We start from the raw sequence: 27,604 nt of genomic DNA, 5'->3' as shown, positions 1-27,604 counted from the left end.
TTCTTAAGCCCTTGATTTATTTTATCATCTGACTTAATCTTCAGCAACCCTATCTAGTAGTTGCCCTTATTTTACAGACAGAGGAACTACATGAAGCACAGAGGGGTTAAGTAGCAAGCTCCACACAAGGAATAAATTCAGAACTGGAGTCAACTCATAACAGAAAGAAAAATCATTGCTCATGTACTGACCAACTAGTATGTTCTAAAAGTTTTTTTAAAGAAAAGATTTTATTTATTTATTTTTAGAGAGAGGGGAAAGGAGAGAGAAAGGAACATCAATCGGTTGCTTCTCGCATGCGCCCTGCCCAGGGACCAAACTAGGTGTGTGTCCAGACCAGGAATGAATCTGTGACTTTTTTCTTTCCAGGATGATGCCCAACCAACTGGTCAGGGATCTTCTAAGAGGTTTGTTTGTTTGTTTTTTATATTTTATTTATTCACTTTTAGAGGGGAAGGGAAGGAGAGAGGGAGAGAAATATCAATGTATGGTTGCCTCTCAGGTGTCCCCTGCTGGGAACTGGCCTGCAACCCAGCCATGTGCCCTGACTGGGAATCGAACCGTGATACTCTGGTTTGTAGGCCTGTGCTCAATCCACTGAGCTACACCAGCCAGGTTGTTCTAAGTGTTTTATACACAGCGATTTCTAAAGCTCTTGGCAATGGTGAGAGATGTCTGGGTATCTGCCTCCCAAGTTCTTGTCCAAGGCCCTCCTTCAATGGGTCCCATGGACCAGGGTTTTCTAAGGTGCCTGGATGCCCTCAGGGTGGCCTACTTACCACTCTGAAGTCTGAAGAAGGCTCAGACTTTATAGTCTTCACTGTTCATTGACCCAGTAATCTGTTCATGCCTTAGAAAGAACAAGACTGTGGCCTCATCTCTCTTGTCCTGACTCTCAAGGGTCAGCAGCTTAAAAAATGGAGAAGCCTTTATCCTTCCCATTAGCCATTTTGCTTAAAAAGAAATACAAGCTAACAAAAATGATTCCTAAATTTGATCTCATTTTTAGTTCTGTAATTAGCCTTCAGTGGGATATCCTTTTTCAGATGCATAGCCCTTTTGTTTTTGTGTTTGTTTTCCCCTGTGTTAGTCTGCCTGCCTGTTTGTCTGAGAGCAAACCAGGCTTCCACCGTCATGCAGCAGGTACAGATGGGCCCTCAGGGAGTAGCTGCCATGGTCACTGGCTGTAGTTCTCAGCAGCCCCAGCAAAGCCTCTGGGGATCGGGTTGTAAATGCTAGTCTCAGGTCTGAGGTTGAGGTGCTCTGTGACTTCAGCTTCATACATCTTCTACTGTTCTGTGTACTTTAAGAATAACACATGTTTCTGCCTGTATTTATAGCCTGTCTCCTTTTTCTTAAGTGACCCTTGAATCACACAAGCATGACTTGTGGGCTGCAGTCATAAAGCAAGTTAACTTTTGACTTTTAGTGTCTCTTAGAATGTCTCTGTGGGGCAAGCTGGGTGAACTTGGGTGCTGAGACGTTTGTGGACCCTCTTGGGGGTCAAAGCACAGGCTCAATATAGTTGTTAGGATGTTCTGTCTAAGGCAATAATCAACACTTCTGAGTTAAAGTTATGGCTCTCCTTTTTCAGGCCTGCTGCAAGCTGGAAACTTGCAGTTGGAGGATGAAAACACAGTCACCTTTTCCCTTCTTTCCTATTGTCTTCTTGGGTTCATTGCTAGCCTCTCTACCTGCATTCCCAGATGGGTAAGTGTTTTCTGGCTTCTCTGGGATTAGAACATGAGAAGAAAAGAGAGGAAAAGATGGTAAGAAAGTTGTTACTTGTCTGATACTGCTGTGATTAAGCCAAACTTTTTATTGTGTGGCAATTTCAAGAGTCCTTCAGAAAACTTAACTTCATCACTAGGCATCTTTACCCTGCATCTCTCTCCTGTCTGGTTCTTTGCTTTTCTTTGGACCCTAGTAACCTAATAATATCCTCAGCTCCCCTTTGCTGAGGCCTCTTTGTCCCACCAGATTGCCCTCTTAGAAAGGACCCAAAATGACCCTATCCATTTCTGTTGAGTGGCTCACATCTTCATAGAAAACACTTATACATTTTTTAAAAGATTTTATTTACTTATCTTTAGAGGGGAAGGGAAGGAGAGAGGGAGAGAAACATAAATGTATGGTTGCCTTTGTGTGTCCCCTGCTGGGAACTGGCCTGCAACCCAGGAATGTGCCCTGACTGGGAATCAAACCGCAATTGTCTCGTTTGCAGGCCCACGCTCAATCCACTGAGCTACACCAGCCAGGGCCACTTATACATTTTTTTAACCTCAATAAATCCTAGAGGAAAGGGACAGGCTATTTCCAGCCAAGTAAGTTTTCCTTTGCTCTATTGTCTGCTGATGAGTTTGCCTATCTCTTGCCTTTTAGGACTTGTTGGGAACCACCCTGCCTGGTTTCAGGAGGTGTAACCGACCCATGGCTATGGCTGAGTGAGCGACCTTTGTACCATAAGCCACTAAGGAGACAAAGTTTATCTCCCTGGTAAGAGCACTGCTTCTGCTACTTTTTCCATAACTGGCCTCCAATGCTTGATCAGTTAGCCAATGACAGTTAAGATTCCCCAAGGAGGGGAAGACCTAAGACAGGCATGATCACATGGAGGCCCCAGGGAAGGACTTGGGGGGCTGTGGAGAAAGGGGGACATGGACCCTCACCCCTTGGCTTTGACATAGCCTGAGTCCTCATTCTGTCTGTGAAAAGTCTTCTAGAATTCCTTGGCTATCTACCTCCTCTGCCCCACTTAAGCCTAAAAACAGTAACTGTGGGCAGTGCAGCCCCGGGCTGGAAAAGGCTGGCTCCCCAGGTGATCAGGCCTAAGAAAGAATACGTAAAATCCTGTGACACCTGCTTTGCTAAGAATGCTCTTAATTAAATGATCAGGATCCAAGCAGGAAATGAGTTTGTTTCCCCAAGTTTTATAGCCCTTTAGATAACAGACCCTGGCTCAGAATAGGCCCTCATAGTTCTTTGTATACTATCTATTGTTTGATCCTTACTGCCTGACAATGATTAATGAACTTTTCCTCTATTCCTGTACTAATTGAACCCAATAAAAACCGGTCAAAGCAAGGGTTGGGGTACTCCCTCCATGAGGAAGTAGCCATGTTGGTCTTTTCCTCCACAGGACTCAGTAGTCCATGTGAATTTGTCTCATGTCTCATCCATAATGCCACGGGCACTGCAGACCGGTGTCTGCATCAAGGACCTGTCGTTGGGTTCAGATACAAGCCCACTGCCCCCACAATGACAGAAACCATACATATATATTAACATCTTCTCACAGGTGGTCCTCTCAAAGCCCCTTTCTTTTGACTGGAAGTTAGGAGATGGGGCTCAATCTCAGCGCTCTTTGAAGAAATCCTCCCTAATCATCTACTCCTGGCCCTTTCATACACTCAGGGTGCGAATGGTTTAAGAGTTGTCTAACCTGTTTTCTCTGTAAATTCTTGGTCTACTTTATTCGAAATTTGCTACCTATTTTGCCTCAGCTGAAACGTCTATTTTGACCTCTGTAATGAGACATCCCTGGTTTATTCACATAAGATTAAGTTCCCACTAGACCAGTTCTGCCCAGTAGAAATATAATACAAGTTTCATATGTATAACATTTTCTAGCAGAAGATTGAAAAAAAAACAAGTGAAATTAATTTTAAACTAGAGCTTATTTAACCCAAACTGTATTCAAAATGTTATTTCAATATGAAATCAATATTAAGAACTATCAATGAGGTAGTTTACATTCTCGTTTTGCACCAAGTCTCTGAAATCTGTAGTGTACACTTGCCCCCCATTCCAATTCACACTGTCCTCACACCAAGTCCTCTGTGGTCACAAGTGCCCATTGGCTCCTGTAGGACAGGATGGCAGTAGACCAGTAGCTCTCCAGGTAATATTGGTGTTCTTTTTAAAAAAATTATTAGATTCAATAGATTTAAAATTACATTTTAATAAATAATATTGGTGTTATTCTTGGTCACTGCTATATACCATAGTGCTTGGAATATAGGAGGTATTTGATGTTTGTGAAATTGAACTGAAATATAACAGATGAAGAAATTATCAAGGGAATTATTTGACAGCTTCCCACTGCACCAACACTCTAATTTACTCAATTCCACACACATTTAGCTTGCCCACAAAGCTTGTAATTCACTTAATCCAGAAGCGTTTAAGCTCCATGGTGGGGAGAGTGGCTTTGTCTTTTTCCCCCCGTAATCTACCACAGTTCCTAGTGTGGCGACATGGAGACTCAGGCAGTCAACAAACATTTGGTATCCATGCTGGGGCCATTATTTCAGGTGCTTGGAGAACCGTGTTGGACACTGTACACACAGTCTCTGTCCTGTGGAGTTCAGAGACAATAAAACATAAGGGCTATGAAGGAAAAAGCTGGGGTGACAGGGTAGGGTGTGACCAGGACTGGTGGGGCAATCGAGCAGAGAGAAGCAGCCAGTCCTTCAAAGAGCTAGGGGAGGGGCAATCTGATTCTGTCTCGCCCCAGTCCTGCAAGCTCTCTCCTTTTCACCCACATTGGCCATTGATTTTCTCTGACAACCCAAGTGTATTTCTTTTAACTTTCTATTTCCTTGCTTGTGCTGCTGCCTTTTTTGCCCTTTCTATAGCTGGCGACTTCTCATGCCTCAGCACGAATGCCATCTCCTCTAGATGAACTTCCCTGACCACCCTGTCTACAGGGCCCATCACCGTACACATTTCCCACTGTATCCCTGCATGTTGTTTATTATCAATCTGAAATGATCTTATTTATTCATCAGTTGTCTCCCCTACCACAGGGAAAACTCTGAGAAATTAGGGACGATGTCTCTACAATTGCTGTGTGCCAGTGGTTAGAAAAGTGGTTGTATGACAAATTATGGCCCATGATTAGAAATCAATAAATACTTACTGAATAAATTAATGAATTAATGAAAGAGTTAGTTAAAGTCTTTGGGAGATGTCTCAAGGCAGACTTTGAATGAGGCCACAGTCTAAAGGAAGTCTAGGAAGAACCGCACTATTTTATCTCTTCTCTGAGAAAGAAGATGGGGTTAGTGCATATAAGTTATTCTCTGGGACTTCCTTGGGCATCCAGCGACCTGGATCTTGTTTCTGGCTCCTCTGAGAATCTACAGTTTTGGATTATCCTACTGGGGAAATGGACGAACTTTTGCATGTAACGTAAGGGGTTCATGGACCTCCTGAAGAGGTAAAAGGATGCCAAGTCAAAAATTCCTATAGCAATTGGAAGCCTTACAGCAACACAGGGAGACAAGTGTTAAATGAGTTTATGCATGAAGCACCTTTAAAGAACTAGGACAGGAGCCTTTGGGTAGAGACGTAGTCCAAAGAATTCCTGAAAACCAAATTCTTTCCCACCCAGTCTCTCTGCCTGGACGTTGCTATGGACGCTTGCCTTCTCCAATCATCATGCGGCTTGCTGGGCTGTGTGGCACTCCGTGGTTGCTGTAGCAACGGACAGCAACAGCTCTGGGACCCAGACCGCAAGGGAAGAGAGCTCGCCTGCGGCTTGGAGCCGGGTGGGGAGCCACTAGATTGGGGTGTCTGTGAGTTGGACCGGGGATTTCAGAGGGGAACGGGCACGGAATTGACAGGGGGTGGGGTGCACGTGGTTCTGCCGGAGGTCCTCGCAGTGAGAGATAATGGGGTCACAGTTTGAAGGGCAGGGGGACTGGCCGGGGCATCTCCTCCTTGAGTTGTTCCCTTAGTCCCAGGGGTTCCCCAAGTTTTCCAAACTCTACTCCTCCCCAGCCTTCCCTGGTCCCTTCTTCTCACCCCAATGAAAATAGCAGGACCTTTGATTTCTGTTTTGGGGATTCCCCAGCCAAACATGTAGGTAGCGCCAGGCGTTGGCCTGAAGGATAGAGGACAAGGGTGATAGCATTGCTTCTAACTTCTATCTATGAGGCTTTGGACAAACCATTTTCTGTATTTCCTAGCCAGGAAAATGGGGGGGGGGGGCACATCTCTCCCCGTCTTCCTTCTCAGAATGACTGTGAAAATCAAATGCAAGACCAGTACACCTTCAGATATTTCACTATACGGTTTCATTTCACAGCCACAATGGCCCTATGAAGTGAGTAATGATTTATGGTTGAGCAACCTGGGCGCAGATCAGGGGCTAGTGAGTGGCTGTTGCTATGATTCTTAACCACCACCTGTGCTGGCTACCCATGATGTCCTTCCTGGTTTCTGGGTGTGCTCACCTTGCTCCTGCCTGTTGCATCTTGTCCTTTTCATTTCAGAATACCACAACCCATATTTATTTCACCATGCAATTATTTCCCTTTCTTGTCTCCTTAAAGTAAATGAGGTCCTACATCATGACTAGTATGACCTAGGTGTTTTGCAGGAACAAAATATTGTTAAGGCAGGACCTGTGACCTTGATGAGCTTATACAATAGAGTCATGTTTTATTGTATGAGGTTCAGAAATCAGTGCTAAGGTCAAAACTGAGCAGTCAAAAATATCATGGGGAAATTCTTTAAATCACCTGGGAGCAACCCAATTCAGAAATTGAACCAGTGAAAAACTTTAATTCTGGGAATATTGAAACACATTTGTGATTTGTAGGCTTTTCCAGTTTGTCATCATAAATTAATAGAAGGGTAAATCTATGAGTTTCATTATGTCTTTGTCTAAATTTTGTCATGGCCCCCATTTCATACTTCCATTTCTTCTTTGAGAATGTTGAGGTTGTCACCATTTGAGTGGCTACTTGGACACCTCTTTGCTTGGTGGGCTGGTAAATCTTTAGAATCCTGTGTGGTCTCTCCAGTCTGTGCTGTACTGTCTGTCCCAGCACTGATGAAATGACGAGAGAATTTTCAGGACTACCATCTCATTGCAGTCTACAGCCCACTGATTGGGACAACAAAGACAGTCACCCAACTATTTTAAAGGGTTTTTTGGTCTTTTGATTTAGCTACATATAGTTGAATACATGTAGTTAGCTACATATAGGATGTAGTTGAAATTCCATCTTCACAACTGATGTAACTCTATTGGAGTATTATTGTAGAGATTCTATGTGCCCTGCACAGGCATCAACACTTGGTGTTCTTTTAAAACTTTGTGCTTCTGATGGGAAAATGATGGTTATCAGTTTGTTATAATTTACATTTTTCAGGTACCAGTGAGAGCCAGGCGTTTATGATTATTGACTATTGATAACTGATCTTCTGTGGACTATTTGTCTTTATCTTTGCCCAACTTAAATTTGACTGTTCTTTTTGTATTGATTTATAGGAGTACTGTACATACCCTGAATATTAATAGTTTTATGCTGTGTTGAAATATAATTTAAATTAATATTTTCTCCCAGTATGTTTTTAGCTATTTTTAAGTCAGGTTTATGATATGTAATTTACATATTACAAAGTTCATCTATTTTAAGTGTGCTGTTCCATGAGTTTTGAAAAATGTAGCCATGTAACCACAGGAGTGTGCAGAATGATTGCATTGGCTCAGAAATTCCCTAGAACCAGTTGGAGTCAATCTCCTTTCCCCACCTCCAGTAATCTGATTTCTCCTTCTGTCTTTTCCAGAAGATCACATCAATGGAATCATAAACTACGTAGCACTTTTTGTCTGTCTTATTCTATTTAACACATTGGTTCTGAGATTTATCCATGTCGTTGCACGTAACAGTATTTCATTCCTTAGTATTGCTGAGCACTGTTCAATGGAATGGATGTCACGCCAGTGGATGGGCTGCTTCCAGTATCTGCCGTAACCATTCACTTACAGGTCTTTGTACAGCATAGCTTTTTGTTCTTTTTGTTTGTTTGTTTTTACCAATACTTGAGAATGGGATTGCTAAGTTCTGTAGTGTGTTCTTTAATCTTATAGGAAACTGCCTAAGTTTTCAAAAGTCATTGTGCCATTTTGAGTTTCCACCAGCGAACAAGAGTTTCACTTGTTCCACAGCCTCACCAGCAGGCGACAGTTTTGTTAATGTTAGTTCTTCTTGTGGATGCGTAGTGGTATTCATTCTGCTTTAAATTTGCATTTCTCTGATGACTAATGATGTCGAACAACATGTGTTTATTTGTTATTCTATATCTCTCCTTTGGTGAAGTATCTGTTCATATCTTTACCAATGTCTTACTTAGTTGTATTCTTATTGAGTTGCCTTTTAAAGTAAAAAACTTTTTAAATTTTGAGGTTTAATTTATTAATTTTTCTATTTTATGGACTGTGTTCTGTGAAAGTCTTTGCCTAGTCCAATGTAGCACAATTTTTTTCTCCGAATTTTATAGATTTAGGTTTTACATTTCATTTCACATTTTGCATGTGATCAAACTTAGAATTATTTGGGGGAAGGCACAATAATACCCCTGCCTTGTATATGAGAATGATTCATGTAGTCACAAAGTAGAGGGGAAATTATTATGTTACTAATCAGTGGTATACATCACTGATTAGTGATGCTGATTAGTGATGCTTGTGAAGCTTTCACAAGCTTCAAAATAGTTTTGAGAATGTTTCTCCCTGTTAGCAGCAAAAACATTCAGAACATGAAAACTCATCAAGTGTGGAAGAAAACCATCTAGCCTGTGACCATTGAAACTGCCTTTTAACTGGTGCACTTTGGGATCTGGGCACCGTACAGATTCTTGATCCTAGGTATGTGGATCTTTAGATTTTGTTTATGTTCATCGTTTGGGGGTCAGTGTTCGTAGTTCTTATCTGACTCCCGGTAGGACTTAGATCTCAAAGGTTCATGATCACTGGTTTAGGATGAGCACATTGCAGCAGGCTGGGGACCATAATATGCTTGGTCATTAGAAGTGAGGCAGCAGCTGTTTCCTGAGGGCAGTCTCTTCCTCCCAAGTGATTTCTTCCAAGATCTGTTTCCTTGTTAACACCGCAGAGGCACTTAGCATTTGGCTGCTTTTCATAGAAAATGTGTGGCAAGGGGGATGTGGGCCTGAAATGAGGCAAAAACAGTGGTAAGGTCAAGGTCAGGAGGATTGAGGTTGGGCAGAGAATGAGTGAGGAATTGACATATCACAAAATGCTTCTCTTGCAACTTAACTTGAAAAACTGCTGTCAGTGTGCTTGGTTTTTTCCTGAGGATTTAAAGTGCTTTAGTTCTCTGATTTTTTTTATGGGTCATGTTTATCCCTGTGGTGATCGGGAAGAAGAGTGGGCTTTTAAAAAGAGTCCTGTGCTTGATTGAAGGGCTTGTCAGAGTATATGATACTGTTAAAGTAGTGTTCTTCATCGTGAAATAAATACCAAAAAAGTCAAGTCAATGGAGTTGACTTTAAAGAAAGATTAGTGCGAAATGAGTTAAATAAAAAAATATCACACACACACAGACAAGAAATCTCTTGTCACTTCACTGACAGTTCATAAATTTCTTGGATTTTAGTTTTAAATCTCCATGCTTTAATAGACTATCTAAAATGTCCTGAATGTAAAGTTGCACTAATAACATTACGATCTGACTGCATATGTGTATGTTTTTATTCCTTTAAACTACTATTATAAGCCCAAGTGTGATCACTTTGCCTAATTCTATATTCTGTGTAATTCCATTGTTGGTGCTAGTTGGTATTATAAACAATCCACCCAAGCTTGCAGCAGTGGCTTTGAAAAAATCCCTAATTAAAATAAATTTCAAGGTTAAACTATTTTTATTCATGTCTGACAACAATTACCAATACTTGTGGCTTTTAAAGTAATAACCGTCTGGTAAGCATATTTCAAAACCAGGAAAGCAGAAATTTGTGTTTATCAGGGGCAAAAAGTTAGTCTTGCAATACTTTGGAATGTCCCTGGTAATTAATTACAGGTGATGTATATTATAAGAAACCTCAAAGATTTTTAGCAGGAGGGAAGAAAGGGCCTTATGTATTTCATTTCTGATATAATCCCTGTCACTCTCAGAGGGAATTAAAGTTTAATAAAAAGGGATAACAGAGGGATATAATCTAAAAATACTAATTAATAACTTTAGCTCTACCAAAGTGAGATTCTGTAATAAATGGTAGGCTGTCAGTTGCTAAATCATGAAATATTGCAGAGAGGGAAAAGACAACATACTCTTTCACAAGATGGCTCTTTATATTAAAACTGTTAGTGGTAGGCAAGTTTTGTACTTGTTAATCACTTGTGTTTTTACATCAATGTTTGTAATTACAATTAAACAGATGGTGCCTAAAAAGATAGTGTGTTCTTAGCAATTAAAACCATGGCAAGCAGCTTTTCCTCTTCCCCAACATACAATTAAACTGAATAGACTCACAGGCCCTGTGGGTTCTTCAGAGGAAAGATTCTGTGCGGATTCAAGTAGATTAGTATTCTGTTCCCCATCCCTGTCATTTGGACCCCTACAAACAGAGCTCTTGGCAGCTGGCAGGGGACTTCCAAACATGGGTTTTAGGAAGTAGTTAGCCTTTCTTTGCTTTCTCCCCAAATCCTCCTCTTGCCATAGGGGGATGAGTAGAATACTTTTTTAAACATAAGATCTTAACAACAGTCTCTAACAACTGATGGTTGGATGTGTTTATCTAACAAGGCTTTTTAAATTTGGGAGCTCAGCTAGCCCAAGAAATTCCTCAAGGGCACAGGTAAATTAGTCTTTTTTCTTTATTCTTATGACTACCATTGTTGACATGTTTGCTCGTAAAACACATTTTCTCATTTCAGGCTTGTTATCTAAAAAAATACAGGATTTACTTTGGGCTCTAGGGAACCAAATTCTCACCTTATTTACAATTCTTATTACAACAAATTAAGCTTAGGAGATTTTGCAACAAGGATGCAGAACCCCGTGAAATGTTTCAACAGCTGATACATGGTTTTGTGGTCAGTGGTGCTTCCCTTGAGCCAGACCCCGGCAGTGTTAATGGGTCTCCCCCAGAGTAGTGGAGCTGGAGCCTGTGGTGGTCCGTTCACAGATGAGGCCTGGGAAATAAGTGTTTTGTTTGTATGAGCACAAATAGGCCCAAGTACACTTTCTGTGATTTTTAGGCACAAGCCTTTGTGCCCACAAGTAAGCAGTTATTTGCTGGTGTAATTAACCATCTGCACCGTATTATGAGGGTGCAGCTGGCTAATTATGCCCAGTGCCATAGGGCAGGTTAAACTTCTCATCTGCATAAGAAGTGGATTTGTAGCAAAGGACATGGACCTTTACAAATGAGTCCTGAAATTTAATCAGTTTGAGGTCACTACTTACAGGTTTTCATTTTGTTTTGTTCAGAAGTGAAAATTATATATGGCTAATGGTGTTTCTATTTGTAAACTAATTAATACAGAACCATAGGGCAGACTTATATTATTATGAGCCAAAGACAAATGAGATCCCTGCCAAGTTCAAATTATATGGGTTCCTCAATTTGGAATAGTGGTACATCAGTATGGATGTATGTGTAGTCATGAACTTGTATGAACAACAACTTGGAGCATCACTGAGACTTCAAATGGTTAGATTTGTGCATTATCCATTTCAAAACCATCTTAAGCAGTAGCTTTATGTTATTCTTATGACTTATTGGATGGCTTGTTTGAGAGAATAGGAGAATACTGGAGAGCTAAATTTAAAACTTCAGTGTAGGTTAAATTCATAGTCAGTGTTAACTATGTGTGAAGGTCTGCTAGGTGAATCTTCCCATATTTGTCTATAATTGTCTTTAATTTGCCCTTACTCTTGAAAGATATTTTTGCTGGTTATAGAATTAAAAGATGACAGGTTTTTTTTCCAGCACATTTGAATGCATCTTATTCTACCATATTCTGACTTCCATTATTTTGAGAAATTAGCTCTTAATTTAACCATGGCTCCTTTTAAGACAATCTGTCTTTATTTATTTGCTCTTTTAGTGATTTTTCTCTTTATTTTTGATTTTCTTTACCCTTTCTGGGATGTACCTAGGAGTGGATTTTTTTCTTATCTAGTTTAGGATTCGCTGGGCTTGAATCAATGTGTTCTTTTTCAACACTGTAGTAAAACTCTCAGCTGTTGTTTTTTAGATATTGCCTCTGACTCATCTCTGTTCCTGCACCTAAGGTTCCAACAAAATCAGATCTCTGTCCCTGGTGTCACTTAATTTCATTTGTGTGTTTTCTGTTTTTTTTTGTCACTCCACGTACTGACTTGCATAATTCTTCTGATTTAATTTCTATTGGGTTGGCCAAAAGGTTTGTTATCTTATTTTTGTAAGTTGGCTCTTGTAGCACTTAGTTGTCTTTAGCTTCATTTGAAACAATTTTATTAGATTATATTGTGACAGATGTCATATCAGCGTGCGCTAACAAATATCAAAATTGGTGAGTTTTTGTGTAGTCATTTTAATATTGAAAATGGAAGAAAATGCACATTTCTGGTATATTATACTTTATTATTTCCTTTTTTAAAAGATTATTTATTTATTTATTTTTAGACAGAAGAGAAGGGAGGGAGAAAAGCTTCAATGTGTGCTTGCCTTTCATGCACCTGCTACTGGGGACCTGGTCTGCAACCCAGGCATGTACCCTGATTGGGAATTGAACTGGTGGTCCTTTGGTTTGCAAGCCGTAGCTCAATACATGGAGCCAGACCAGTTAGAGCCATGGTTTATTATTTCAAGAAAGGTAAAGATGCAACTGAAATGCAAAAAAAAAAAAAGATTTATGCAGTTTATGGAGAAGGTGCTGTGACGATTGAACGTGTCAAAAGTGGTTTGTGAAGTTTCATGCTGGGGATTTTTTTTTATATGTATTATTGTTTTCCTAGATTTTCCCAGGCTAGACTGGCCCCTTTGTGTCACAATTTTGTTTTTTTGAATTTATTTTTTATTTTTAATATATTTTATTAATTATGCCATTACAGTTGTCCCATTTCCCCCCTTCATTCCCCTCCTCCCTGCACACCCCTCCCCCACCATTCCCCCCTTTAGTTTATGACCACGTGTCTCAAGTTCTTTAGATTCTATATTTCCCCTACTGTTCTTGCCCTCCCCCCATCTATTTTCTACCTACCTGTCTATGCTACTTATTTTCTGTACCTTCTCCCCCCTTCTCCTTTTCCCATTCCCCTGTTGCTAACCCTCCATGTGATCTTCATTTCTATGGTTCCGCTCCTGATCTAGCTGTCCTCTTAGTTTGCTTTTGTTTTAGGTGTGGTTGTTAATAACTGTGAGTTTGCTGTCCTTTCACTGTTCATATTTTTTATCTTCTTTATTTTTTGAGGTAAGTCCCTTTAACATTTCATATAATAAGGGCTTGGTGATGATGAACTCCTTGAATTTGATCTTATCTAAGAAGTACTTTATCTGCCCTTCTATTTTAAATGAAAGCTTTGCTGGATAGAGCAATCTTGGATGTAGGTCTTTGGATTTCATGACTTGGAATACTTCTTTCCAGCCCCTTCTTGCCTGTAAGGTCTCTTTTGAGAAATCAGCTGACAGTCTGATGGAAACTCCTTTGTAGGTGACTGTCCCCTTATGTTTTGCTGCTTCTAGGATTCTCTCCTTCATTTTAATCTTGGCTAATGTAATGATGGTATGCCTTGGTGTGTTCCTTCTTGGGTCCAACTTCTTTGGGACTCTCTGAGCTTCCTGGATTTCCTGGAAAGTTTATTTCCTTTGCCAGATTGGGGAAGTTGTCCTTAATTGTTTGACAGATAAGTTTTCCACTCATGGCTGTTCCTCTTCCCCATCTGGTACCCCTATAATTCAGATGTTGGAACATTTAAAGATGTCCTGAAGGTTCCTAAGCCTCTCCTCATTTTTTTGAATTCTTGTTTCTTCATCCTTTTCTGTTTGGCCATTTTTTTCCTCCTTCTGGTCCACTCCTTTGATTTGAGTCCCAGTTTCCTTTCCATTACTATTGGTTTCCTGTGTATTTCCCTTCATTTCAATTAGTTTAGCTTCCATATGTTCCTCTAATTTGTGACTAAAATTAACCAGTTCTGTGAGCATCCTGATCACCAGTGTTTTGAACTGTGCATCTGCAAGTTTGGCTATTTTTTCCTCACTTACATTTATCAGCTCTGGGGCTCTGAGTTGTTCTTGAGCCATATTTTGATCTGTTTGTGCCTGCTATGTATGAGGAGCAGAGCCTTGGGTGTTCGCCAGGGCAGGGCCACCCAGGTGGCTGGTTTGTGATGCTGTATGTGAGGGCGGGGTCAGAGAGGGACAATGGCAGTTCTCTCTGCCGCTTTCTGCTGCTGGGGCCTGCGTGGTCCATCTCACCACCTCTAGCTCCTTCACCAGTTTATCTGCACGTGAATGTGTGACCACAGTCTGCCCTCAGTGGGTCCGCCGCCTTGCACCTCAGTGGGTCCACCCGCTTCTCCACACCTGGGATCCGCCCATGGCTGATGGCACACCTGGGTCGCGCACCCGGGTCAGTCTGGTGGATCTTTCTTGCCCGACCCTGCTCTGCTGCTGGCTCTGCCCCTTTTACCGGTTTGGCTCAAGGTTTCGTTGTTGTCAGACTTCCGTGTAGTTCGATTTTCTGTGGTTTGGCTGCGTTTTTGTTGCTAAAACTTTGTTGTTTTTAAACTTGGTTGTGTGAGAAGGCAAAGTGCTTCCACCTATGCCTCCATCTTGGCGGAAGTCCTCCCATGCTGGAGATTTCTCGCTGGACATGCTTCATGGTCAGTAGACCAGTTGAAGTTGACAGCGATCAAATTGAGACAGCATTTGAGAATAGTCAGTGTTATACCAAATGCAGATAGCTGTCATACTTAAAATATTCAAATCAATAAAGTCATTAGTGAAAATGAAAAATTTGTCTTTTATTTTACAGAAAAAAAAATATGGACTTTTTGTCCAACCCAATAGTGTTAGTCATAGTCTCTTCAGCTATTTAAAATATGCTTTCTAGATGGAGGCGCAGGTGGAAATACTGTACCTCCTCACACAACCAAATTTAAGGACAACAAAGATTTAGAAACAAAAATATAACCAAAACAGACAGAAAATTGAACTGTACAGATGTCTTACAACAACAAGCCATTCATCCAGACTGGTAAGAGGGGCAGAGTCGGCCACCTTCTGAGAGGGGTCCTGGCAGAGACAAGTGGTGGCTACCGGACCAACCCAGGTGCGCAGGCGGCAGTTGGCAGATCCCAGGCGTGAGGTGGCAACGGGCAGACCCAGTGAGGGCACAAGGTGGCTGGCTGACCATGGTAACACATTCACATGCAGATAAACCAGGTGAAAAAATGGACGGCGAGACAGACCGCACAACACAGGGCCCCAGTGCTGGGAAATAAAGCCTAAAAGCACTGATTGGAAAAACTTTCGGGGGTTAAGGTGCCAGGAGAGGCTTCCAGCCTCACAGGAGAGTTCGTTGGAGAGACCTACAGGGTCCTAGAATGTACACAAGCCCACCCGCCCAGGAAGCAGCACCAGAAGGGCCCAATCTGCTTGTGGGAAGCAGCAGGGGGGACTGAAATCTGAGAGAGAGGAACAAACACCATTTCTCCTTCTCTAACTCCACCCCCAGTCACAACCCAGCAACTGGGTTGATGTGCCCTGGTGAACCCCTAAGGTTTCACCCCTCATTCATAACAGGTGTGAACAGACCAAAACATTATGGCTCAAGCAGAAGAACAAATAAAAGCCCCAGAGCCAACACTTTTAAGTGACCAAGAGATAGCCAACCTATCAGATTCACAGTTCAAAACACTGATGATCAGGATGCTCACAGAACTGGTTGGTTTTAGTAGCAAATTAGATGAAAAAATGAAGGCTACACTAAGTGAAATGAAGCAAAAATGCACAGGGAACCAATAGTAATGGAAAGAAAACTGGGACTCAAATCAATGGAATGGACTAGAAGAAAGAAAGAAACATCCAACCAGAAAAGAATGAAGAAATAAGAATTCAAAAAAAATGAGGAGAGGCTTAGGAACTTCCAAGACATCTTTAAATGTTCCAACATCCAAATTATAGGGGTACCAGAAGGGGAAGAAGAAGAGCAAGAAGTGGAAAACTTATCTGAACAAATAATAAAGGAGAACTTCCCCAATCTGGCAAAGGAAATAGACTTCCAGGAAATCCAGGAAGCTCAGAGAGTCCCAAAGAAGTTGGACCCAAGGAGAAACATACCAAGTCACATCATAATTACATTAGCCAAGATTAAAATGAAGGAGAGAATTCTAGAAGCAGCAAGACATAAGGGGACAGTCACCTACAAAGGAGTTCCCATCAGACTGTCAGCTGATTTCTCAAGAGACCTTACAGGCAAGAAGGGGCTGGAAAGAAGTATTCCAAGTCATGAAAGGCAAGGACCTACATCCAAGATTGCTCTATCCAGCAAAGCTTTCATTTAGAATGGAAGGGCAGATAAAGTGCTTCTCAGATAAGATCAAATTCAAGGAGTTCATCATCACCAAGCCCTTATTATATGAAATGTTAAAGGGACTTACCTCAAAAAATAAAGAAGATAAAAAATATGAACAGTGAAAGGACAGCAAACTCACAGTAATTAACGACCACACCTAAAACAAAAGCAAACTAAGAGGATAGCTAGATCAGGAGCAGAACCATAGAAATGGAGATCTCAAGGAGGGTTAGCAACAGGGGAGTGGGAAAGGAGAAGAGGGGAGAAGGTATAGAGAATAAGTAGCATAGATGGTAGGTAGAAAATAGGGTTAGGGCAAGAGTAGTGTGGGAAATGTAGAAGCTAAAGAACTTGAGACACGTGGTCATAAACTAAAGGGGGGAATGGTGGGGGAGGGGTGTGCAGGGTGGAGGGGAATGAAGGGGGGAAATGGGACAACTGTAATGGCATAATTAATAAAATATATTAAAAATTAAAGAAATACAAATTATAGAATCTAACAAACAAATAAATAAATAAAATATGCTTTATACTTACCCAAGAAATTTCTAAATTTACTTACTGTATCTTTCATATCTGTATTTTCTGTTTGGATCTTTTAAAAAGTCTCCTATATAGCTTTTCCCTACAGTATTTTGTTTTTAAAAGTTTTCAAATGTAAAGAAAACTTGAAATAATAGTACCTGCATACCCTTTACTTAAAATCATCAGTTGTTAACATTCTGCCACATTTTTGTTTGTTTTCCTCCCTTTTTTTCTTGAAACATTTGAAAGTAAGCTTATCACTTAAAAGAGGGAGTTATAATGATATTTCTCTATATACAGTATGTCCTAAGAAGAAGAACATTTTTCCGTAACCACAATACTGTTAGCATAGTTTATAAACTTTAAATTGTTACAGTATGATTTAATATATACTTTATATTCATATTTCCTCAAGTTTTCAATAATGTTTCTTATAGTGATTTAAAGCTTTTTTACAGTACTTGACACAAAATAAATTTAATTTTGGGAAAAATTAAAGTGGGAATTTAAGTGGGAATTCAACTAATGAATAATAGATGCTATTATATGATTTTTAATTCATTGAACCATTATGAAGAATGTTACATCAACATCATTGTTCCTAATTCTTTGTGAGTTTCTATGATTAATTTCTAAATATAAATTTTCAGAAGTAGAATGCTGGAAGTAGAAATTTCTAAATATAAATTTTTAGAATTAGAAAGTACATTACATATGCTTTTTATAGTTTTATGTGAATTGTAAATCACCATCCTAACAGTTTAAATTTTACTGAAGTTTTTGAAGAGTCCAGTTGTTTTACAGAAGTGCTGTACCTTTTTAAAAAATTGAATGTATTGGGGTGACATTGGTTTCAAGCATAAATTCCATGATACATCCTCTGTGTATTGCACTGTGTGCCCACCAGCCAACTCAGGTCCTTTGTCCCTTTATACTTGACCCTTGACCCTCCACTGCCCACCTACCGCAATTCCCTCCAGTAACCACCACAGTGTTGTCTGTGTTGTGAGTTTTTATTTGTTTTTCATATTTGTTCATTTGTTGCTTTCACTTTTATGTCCCACATATGAGTGAAATCATATGGTTTTTGACTTTTTCTGTCTGACTTATTTCACTTAGCATGATATTCTCAAGGTCTGTTCATGTTGTTGCAAATGGCAGTATTACATCTTTTCATATGGCCAAGTAGTATTCTGTTGTATGTATGTGCCACATCTTCTTGTCTGTTAGTACTTTAAACATAGTAAACATAGTTGCTTTATAGTCTGTATCTGATAAGTCACCTGTATGAATCCTGTATGAAGTCTTTGATGGTCTCTCTGCTATCTTTAGTTTCTGCTAATTTTGTTCATGGTATCTTGCTTTCTTGTGTATCTGATATTTTTCTGCCTTCCTCTATAGATTTATTTTTGTTTTTGCCAGGCCACTCAGGATCTGTTATTTTGGGAGTAGCCTAGCTCATGGTTTGAAGTATCCTAGACAATTTAAGTGGTATGAACCTGGACTGCAAGTACGAGTTGGAAGTGACCCCGACTTTGGGGTATTTTCCCCTTCTTTTTAAAAATATTTTTTTTATTTATTTTTCGAGAGAGGGGAAGGGAAGGAGAAAGAGTGGGAGAGAAATATCGATGTATGGTTGCCTCTGGTGATTCTCCTGCTGGGAACTGGCCTGCAACCCAGGCTTGTCCCCTGACTGGGAATTGAACCGCGATACTCTGGTTCACAGGCCCGCGCTCAATCCACTGAGCTATGCCAGCCAGGGCTATTCCCCCTTCTTTTTGTTTTTATTCACTTTCTCTGCTTAGCACTGTAACAAGTTTTACTATGTCTTTCTGGGGATAGTGATGCAGTGGCCAGTTTTAATTTTGGGTCCCAGCCTGCAGTGAAGCAGATCTCTCACTGTATTTTCTACTTTAAAAAAAAAACATTTTATAGAAAGAGGGGAAGGGAGGGAGAAAGGGAAGGAGAGAAACATCAATGTGTGGCTGCCTCTCATGCATCCCCTTCTGGGGACTGCGCCTGCAACCCAGGTATGTGCCCTGCCTGGGAATTGAACTTTCAACCCTTTACTTCCCAGCCCAGCTCTCAATCCACTAAGCCACACCAGACAGGGCTGTATTTTCTATTTTGAGCAGACTCTAATCATTGACTTCTATCTCATTGTCCAGCAAGGCCACCAAAAACAAAGCCCAGAGATTTTTTGGATTAGCAAAATGCCTTAAGGGCAGAAGTGGCTGTGGATTTGTTGTGTTTTGCTTACTTTCTGCTGTTTAATTTCCTTTAGATCTTGGACTAGTTATTGCTTATTATCTTGACAGCTCTTTAATACTCTTAAGGAGATTAAAAATTTTTTAGTTGAAGAAATTTTTCACCTAGAGCTTTTAGTTGTGTTCACATGAATGGCTGGTTCAACTGTTACTTGAAATTACTGGAAATGGAAATCCTCTTTAATTTTAGAAGAAATTTTTATTGTTCTTATTAGAGGTATAGAGTGGATACAGGTATTTTTCATACTTTTACTGGGAATCAATCTGGCCAAACACGTGAAAGCAATGCACTAAGAATTTTGTGGTCAGTATTTACCAGTGTGATAACTGAGAGAAGAAGAATGGCCCTATTATATGCTAGACAGCTCAAGCATAATAGTATAGAATGTAACCCATCTCTGTGATTGGTTTTCATTACTGAATTCTGTTATGACAGCTACCCAATATGAATGACAAGAATTACATTTGACATTTTAATAAAAGGTAGACATGCAGCATTTAACAGCTGTTAGTGAGAATGTGTAAGACTGTGATCAGTGTTGAAAGCACTCAGTTGAGCAGGGTCAGTCTAGCTTGCTCTTCACTTGCTTCTGGGAATTGCCACATCCCTAATGGCTGGTGGAGACTGATGAAAGCACCAGCCCCTTTCTTCAGAGATGTTCGTGGGAGTCATGGAAGGGTCAGTGAGTAAATCCAGGTTTGTTCTTGTGTGTGTTGATGGCTTTATTAAAGGAATTCCAAACATTTTCTGTGAAAGGAAACCTGATTCCAGGCATTATTTTTGTCAGAAGGATTTGCTCAGCAAACCAGATCACTTTTAAATAATGTTTGCAGATAACTCTTAAGTTATTAATACTTGGAAAATGCAAGTTAAATGACAGGTTTTGTGTGAAGGATTTTCTCTGTAACCCTCTATAGACTTTCATCTTCAAAATCTGAAAATCAAATATTTCCAGTGATCTCTTCTGGAGTCACACATTCTGGATGATCCAGAACCTTTGGATCCATGTGAACTTCTGCTAAGATCTTGCTGTATGCTAGTTATATGCAAATGTGGGCTTACTAAGAGCAGAATAATTTGCATATAGAATTACCTGTCCTGAATAACCTAGTCCAAATACCCAATAAGTTTTAATGATTTCCAGATTTCTGGTCATCCTTGATATTACATTTGATGGTACAAATGAATTAGTCTATACATTATGTATAGGATGTATAAGCTTATTCTCTTCTAATAGAAATGATGCATTTTCTCAATTTGCTTTGGAAATAGCAGCTCACACCATTTCATAGTAGTTACTTGCAGATCTTTCTAGTAAATTCCAGGAGTAAATTTTAGGTAAATGTGTGATTTCTAAAAAAATAACAATTATCATTAGAGAGTTTTAGATTTCAACTGGCTGAAATTTACTTCAAATTTCAGCACAGCTTAATCAAAACAGGGAACTTAAGAGTTCATTTCCTTAAGACACTAGATGGCTCATGGGGCCCAAAGAGGAGCTTTGGGTCCCAGGCCTCAGAGTTTAGAGCTGCTTTCAGTACACTCTGATTCACTTATGTTCATCTTTCTTCTCTCCTGTCATCCATCCACCCTGCCCACATTTAATTCTTAAAAAAATTTTTAAAAGGTTTTATTTATTCATTTTTTAGAGAGACAGGAAGTGGGGGAGAAAGACAGGGAGAGAAACATCAATGCATGGTTGCTTCTCGCACGCCCCCAACTGGGGACCTGGCCTGCAACGCAGGCATGTGCCCTGACTGGGAATCGAATCTTTGACCCTTTGGTTTGCAGGCCGGCACTCAATCCACTGAGCCACACCAGACAAGGCCCTGCTCACATTTTTGCCTTTATCTCCTCAGTTTTGTTTTGCAGAAAGCCTTCTGCATATGATGAAGAAAATGGCTGCCAATAGCTTTAAATTCATTTCAGCCCATCAAGTCCCCCCCCAAAATTTCTCTTTCCCAAAGTCTTGCCATCATTCAAGGAAAAAATTCTGATTGGCATTATTAGGGTCATAATCTCCCACCAAGACCAATCAGAGCATAGGAGAATAGGATACTGCGATCGGCCAGATTTGGCTACTCAGTGCTCACAGGCAGTAGGAGATGGGAAGGGGAACTTTTACTGGACCGCCAAAACAAGTCCTTTACAAGAGTGGCTTGTTTAAAAAGGTTTAAAAGCTGTTAAAAGAGTGTTCCTAATTGAGGGTGCATTCTTGGATTCAAGTAAGATAAATAGATTTAAGAATATGAAACCCATTATAGGCATGTAAGGAGATATTTTCTCATATTAGAAAATTCCATAAATTAGAAGAATCGACACAGCATACTGGAGGAAAGTTCAATTGAATTAAAGATTGTTGTGTTAGGAAAAGATAGTAATACGCCTCCAGTTTTCCTTTGCCTAAATTTTGTTCACAAAGGAGTCACTAAGAAATGGTAAATAGCAGCTTAAAACATTAAAAAAAATAATTTTGTAGGAGGGGGCCATTACATCTGTTGTTGATATTAAAGTATGAATAAACCCTCATTGATTTGATGGTTGGATCCAAAATGAGGAATTTTAGTTATCAGTGAATGGGAATTTTACTGTCTCTTTTTCATTGAAGCATATTCATAAATAAATATTCATTTACTTATGAATTTGCTGCAGTGAAATAATACGAATTGCCCGACATTTATAAGAAACATAAAATAGGTTACTCTGAGTGATGTGTGTGTGCATGAATTGAAGCAAGTTCTCCAAAGAAACATTTATCATGTATAATAGCTGCAGAAGCCAAAGGCATTCTCGCTGTGTGTTACTGCAAGCCTGCTGGTCTTTAGACTCTGGTGGTGACTAAGTCAATGGCATATAAATGAGAAGTTGTTATGTTTTAGTAAGGCAAACATGGATTTAAAATAGCTTGTCTGTCACATTGAAATTAGCGTATTTGACAAAATGAACAAGGCCATCAAAAACTGCTTTTGCAAGTAACGGTCTGAATGGCTCTCAAGTTATTCGTGCTATGGTGATACTTTACAAATAATAGATGGACTGCAATTATTTATGAGGGATTCACTTTGTCAAGAGACTGGCCACAGCATACAGCTCAGATGGCACTTGTGTCATGGAACATTAACTGGCTCAGATAGCTCAAACGTTCTTGGCTGGATTTAAGGATTCAGGTGATGTCATTGGAACTCAGTCTCTTGCCACAGCTTTTCATTGATGTGTCTTCATTCTTAGACAGCCTCTGCCCTCGCAGGGGTAAGAAGGCTGCCAGGAGCTTCAAGCTCATATCTTATTTCTTAGCAACCTCAATAGGGAGAAAGCAAATCCCTTTTTTAGCAGTTCAAATAAAGTCATAATTAAGTCTCATTTGCCTTGGGTCATTTGCACTGTCCTGAACCAATCTCTATGGCCAGGGAGATGTAATATTGGGGTGAGCCACTCCTGGATTGGAGTAAGGAATGGGAGGTTTTTCTTTCTTTTTTTTAATCCTTACCTGAGGACATTTTTCATTGCTCATTGCAAGAGTGGAAGGGAGAGAGAGAAACATGGATGCAATAGAGAAGCTTCAATTGGTTGCCTCCTATACACGCTCAGACTGGGGATTGCACATGCCAAGACTGGGGATCAAACCCACAACCTAGGTATGTGCCCTGATCAGGAATCAAACCTGCAACTGTTTGGTTATGGGACGATGCTCCAACCAACTGAGCCACACCAGCCAGGGCAGGAGTGGGACGTTTTTCTAAGGAAAATTGATAGTGGTCCCAGGAGAAGGGTAAAAACCCAACCAATACAATATCTGACAAGCGATTCTTCTTTTAAAAAATGAAGATATCTTTGAGAAGGAAAACCCAGTAAATAGTTCAGTAATCTAACTGCCTCTCCAATCATTCAGCAAATGTTCTTTGACTCCTTGCCAGGCACTATGGTAGGCACACATATTGGTAGTGAGCACAATGGCCAAGGGCTCTGATTTTATGGGACTTGCTTTCTGGTGAACAAGGCAGACATCTAAGTCACCCCCAAAATTTACTCAATATGTGAAAAGTGCAGTTGCTATGAACACATATAACAAGGGGGCTTTAGGGAGGTAAGGAAAGGCTTTCCTTACTAGAGGCAGTGATGTTTCAGCTGACACCTGTAAGGTGAGTCTGCGTTAGCCTGGGAAATGGGGTGGGCTGGAAGGAGAGGGTTCCAGAGATTTTTACCTCTAAATGACCTTGTAGTTTGATCAGGGGAAACGGCAGCCTGAGAACCTAGAAAGAAGGTTGACAGAATACGCTAGTAGGGTTAATGGACTTGGAAGGAGAGGACAGGTGTTCCAGAGACAGGTGTTCCAGGACATCTGAGGGTGTCCGAGATAGTAAGTCTCGTAATTTGTATTCCTACGTGGGTCAGGACTCCTTCTGAAAGAAGGTTTAGCTAAAGCTTAGAGAGTCTCAGTTTTAATGTACCTTTTCAAAACTTTATTGCTTTTTTGGGCTCTTCAAGTGAAAGGGGCTGGAAAATATGCCCTTGATTGCTTTGTAGACAAATTTAAAATTATTGTTTTTGACCACTGAAGTTTCCTCAAGTAGCTGCTCAGTGCTAAAACCCTCAGTGTCCATCATACCTAACAGTATTATACATAATTGTGTACGTAATTGTATCTCAGCTGTATACCTCGACAATCAAGATGTCAAGATGGCAGCTTTATAAATCTTGGATCATGTGTGTGAATAGATTATCCAGGTTAATTACAGACATCTGAGCAGTTTTGTTTGTTTGCTTTGGTTTTGATGAAGGGTTGAATAACCTAGCCTGCTATTACTGAAAACTGAAATCCCTACTTAGTCATAAGTCCCCAGAGTTGCCTGTGTCCTGCTTGAAGTATAAAGAAGGATGTGCAAAGGAGGTGTCATATTTCTTTGATTTGGAGGTATTGGGTGGCTGTTTAATGCCTTATTTATGACTAAGCTCCACAACTTTTCCAGAAATTTCCTATTTCCCATCTTATCTCATGTTGCCGCCTTTGAGTCTCTGCCCAGCTGTGAAGACCTAAAGCCCTATGTTTTCTTCTGTTTGAAGGGTGTCATGAGAGACAGTTGTCAAATAGGGATAATTGCAGATAAAATAGCAAATTATGAAGCATATTTATTGAGCAGTGTTTGCTTAATCTGGGGGAGGTAAAAGTGCCAAAATGTCAGAACTGCATACACTTCCATGTCTTCTGTGAGCCTTGTCCAGAATCACTTGGTTTGCCTAAAAGGGATTCTAAACGTTGGGATGAGGCTAAATCGAGACCAGTTACATGGTCAGTGCCTTTGGTGAAGGCATTTGTTCCAAGCATTTGATGTCATTTTGAAGATCAGTATTTTTAAACCTTTCTGTATTTGAAAAGTTTAAAAATACAAAAATTGTGACCCGTATTCAGGAATTAACTGTATTTGTTCTAAAACTTTTTTCCTCCCTCAGGTGAGCAAAGGCAATAGCTGAACATGACAAGTAGACGACTTGAGGAGTCCATGGGGGCCGTTCAGATGGGGTTGGTCAGGATGCTTAAAGGGTTCCAGAGCAAGGTTCTGCCGCCCCTGAGCCCAAAGGTGGTCACCGAAGAAGAAGTGAACCAAATGGTAACGTATCAGAGAATTTCGGGGCGACATGCTTCCTGCTCTCTCCTCAGAAGGGTGACAGCTGCTCCTTGGCACTCACTGCGTATCAGAGAATTACTGCTGACGATACACGTTAGGTAACATGGGGGCTCGTTGCAGAGCAGAGGCACCTTTTAGAGCCTCAGAAGGTTTTGAAATCACATGTATTGTGACAGTAGCTTGAATCGCTTCAGTTAATGAGCTGAAGTAGGACTACGTGAGCAAATTATTAGGCTTTCTAAACACTTAGTTGAACCCTAAGAAACTGTCATTTGAGTAGTTCAAAAACAATCAAGTAGGTCTTAACCTAAACAGTCTATTACCTATTGATTGGCAAGACTTATTTTTGTTTGTACATTTGTGGAACAGAGAATGTTAAAATAATGACTATATTGTAAGAAAGTACATATTTTTTCTTTCTTTAAAATAAAAATATAGTTTAATTTTTTATTAAAAGATTTTACTTATTTAGTTTTAGAGAGAGGGGAAGGGAGGGAGAAAGAGAGGGGGAGGAACATTAATACGTGGCTGCCTCTCAAGTGCCCCCACTGGGGACCTGACCCAGGCATGTGCCCTGACTGGGAACCGAACCAGCCACCCTCTGCTTCACAGGCCAGAACTCAACCCACTGAGCCGTACCAGCTAGGATTATATTTTTTAATTTTTAAATTACAGTTGACATACAATTAAGAAATTTTTAATGAATTATAATGATTTAGTAAGAATTGAATTATAAACCACTTGTTATAGAAAATATCAATAACAATTTACAGTGTTAAATATAGTATTCACTGCATTTTAAAAACTAGTCTCAAATTACATTTCAATTAGAAAAATAAAATCTATTATTATTCTCTTTTGTGGTGGTTATTGTTTCATATTTAAGATAATGCCTGACTATTCCATTTGTAAGATGTTATTTTTTATTTAAATCACTACAGAGCTGATACCTCATTAACATTTTAGTATTCTAATCTGGACTCCAATTTTTTAAAACCTAAAAAACCAAGTTGGAAGCTATATTAGAAACATGACTTCATTTAATTGGATTCAATCATAGAAAAGAATTTTGTACGGTATTTGAAAAGCATTGATTTTAACTCAAGGCAAAACAAATTAGCTAAATTATGTTCCTCTGGTTGTTTTTCATCATCTTGGCACATACTGAAGCATTATGTTGCTGCCAGTGATCATGATTTCCTTGCATCTGAAATAGGCCTTGGTGATGGAAATGTTCTGTATCTTGACTGTATCATTGTCAATGGCCTGGTTGTGATACTGGGCTCTAGTTTTGCAACACTATTCTTGGGGAAACTGGGCAAATGGTTCCTAGATTCTCTTGTTATTTATTATTTCTTAATAACTAACTGCATGTAAATCTTATAATTATCTCAAAATTACAAGTTTAATGAAAAAAAACCCTTTCCTAGAAAGAAAGAAAGAAGGTCCTGGAAATAATGTGAACATTCCAGCACAACAAACTAAATAATAGTGATTGGTCCTGGGTACCTAAGCCCTTGTTTGGTTATTTAAATGTTAAATGATAGGTTACATTTTTTCCCCTCATAACTTTATGAAGTGTTAAGCGCATTTCGAGTTCTTATTTGGGTATGTGAATATGACCAGCTGCCAGATATGATGATTGTCTTAGATCTCTTTAAAAACAAGGTCTAAATGGACTCTCGTGGTTTCTAAAAGCTTCAGACTTATTCCCGAGCAGCGTGATCGCACTTCCCAGATCCCGCACAGTTTATGAGGTTACTCTCTAACCTGGTAGAACCTGATAGTTAAACACCCTGATAGCAATAGGAAGCATTGCTTTCATATTGAAACTTCAGTTGAGAAATAGAAGTATTTCAGGCTCCTTAGCTCTTAAGCCAGAAAGTGATTTTAGAAACTTAGAATTTTATGCTCAGATGCCTCTTCTGAGCACAACCGGTAAGCTCTTCAGACACGTCCCTGTGCACTTGACTGACTCCCCCGCCCCCCAGGTCCCTCCGTGTGATTCCTTCAAGATCGGAAGGAAACAGCAACCACATGTCACTTCAGATTACTGTGCAGAGAGCTCAAAAGTGCATGAGTACTTCTCTTGTATTATTTAGTTATTTTAAATATTTCATGAGGGAACTTCGTGGCATTCCAAAATTATCCTGAAAGCTGCAAACACAAATTATTCATTACTGGAACTTATGAAGATACTCTTTCAGTGTAACTGTTTATGACTCTGTGGCCCCCGTTTTAAATTCTAGCTCACACCCTCGGAGTTCCTGAAGGAAATGTCCCAGACCACAGAACAGAGACTGGCCAATACACGCTTGATGTGCCGACCACAGATCGTGGAGCTTTTGGATATGGGGGAAACAACACATCAAAAGGTAGATGCTTTCTGTTATAATAGCCTGTAAAGTAGGCCCTGGTGTAAAGTGAACATTCTTAATCGAGCCACTAAGTAATAGTTATTGTTTCTGAGCTAATTAATCTTTTATTTGGTTGTTTAATTCATCCTTTTTTTCCCTCTGTTGACCTTGATATCTGTGATTCGATATGGAGAGAATTAAAATTAATTAGTACAGATAACTTTTGACTTCTCACATTTCTTTCTTAGCCACCTCTAGACACCGTTATTTACAGATTTAGGGGTAATTCCAAGAATTACATTAGCCACACCTAATTAAGTTATCATTTTAGCACCAGAAATCCCTTCTTACCTGAGTTGTCGTCACTAAAAAGAAAGGTGGAATTACATATTAAAGTAGGCACTTGTACATTCTGGCTCATTTCCAATAACAAGTGTTTTCTTTTGGTCTCTAAAAAATAGTTATTTTAGCATGTTTCTATATTTTAGTGTAAACCGTATGTTCTAAGC

At 39.9% G+C, this 27,604-nt stretch overlaps 1 protein-coding gene across 1 annotated transcript in view; it reads left to right on the top strand.

Annotated features, from left to right (window-relative positions):
• The window catches only part of HYDIN (HYDIN axonemal central pair apparatus protein), a 339,107-nt gene that overhangs the window by 26,924 nt on the left and 284,579 nt on the right, over positions 1-27,604 (top strand). The window contains exons 2-6 of the mRNA XM_037154186.2: positions 370-407; positions 1,595-1,710; positions 2,383-2,496; positions 24,563-24,720; positions 26,988-27,113. Of these exons, the coding sequence (XP_037010081.2) occupies positions 24,586-24,720; positions 26,988-27,113 (261 nt within the window). The 5' untranslated portion in view covers positions 370-407; positions 1,595-1,710; positions 2,383-2,496; positions 24,563-24,585. The remainder of the gene's footprint in view (positions 1-369; positions 408-1,594; positions 1,711-2,382; positions 2,497-24,562; positions 24,721-26,987; positions 27,114-27,604) is intronic.

This window comes from Artibeus jamaicensis, unplaced genomic scaffold (genome assembly GCF_021234435.1).
Source record: "Artibeus jamaicensis isolate MK-2021 breed Jamaican fruit bat unplaced genomic scaffold, CSHL_Jam_final contig_464, whole genome shotgun sequence".
NCBI lineage: Eukaryota > Metazoa > Chordata > Mammalia > Chiroptera > Phyllostomidae > Artibeus > Artibeus jamaicensis.
Note: the sequence above shows the minus strand (reverse complement) of the source record. Positions and strands in the feature narration are given on the sequence as shown.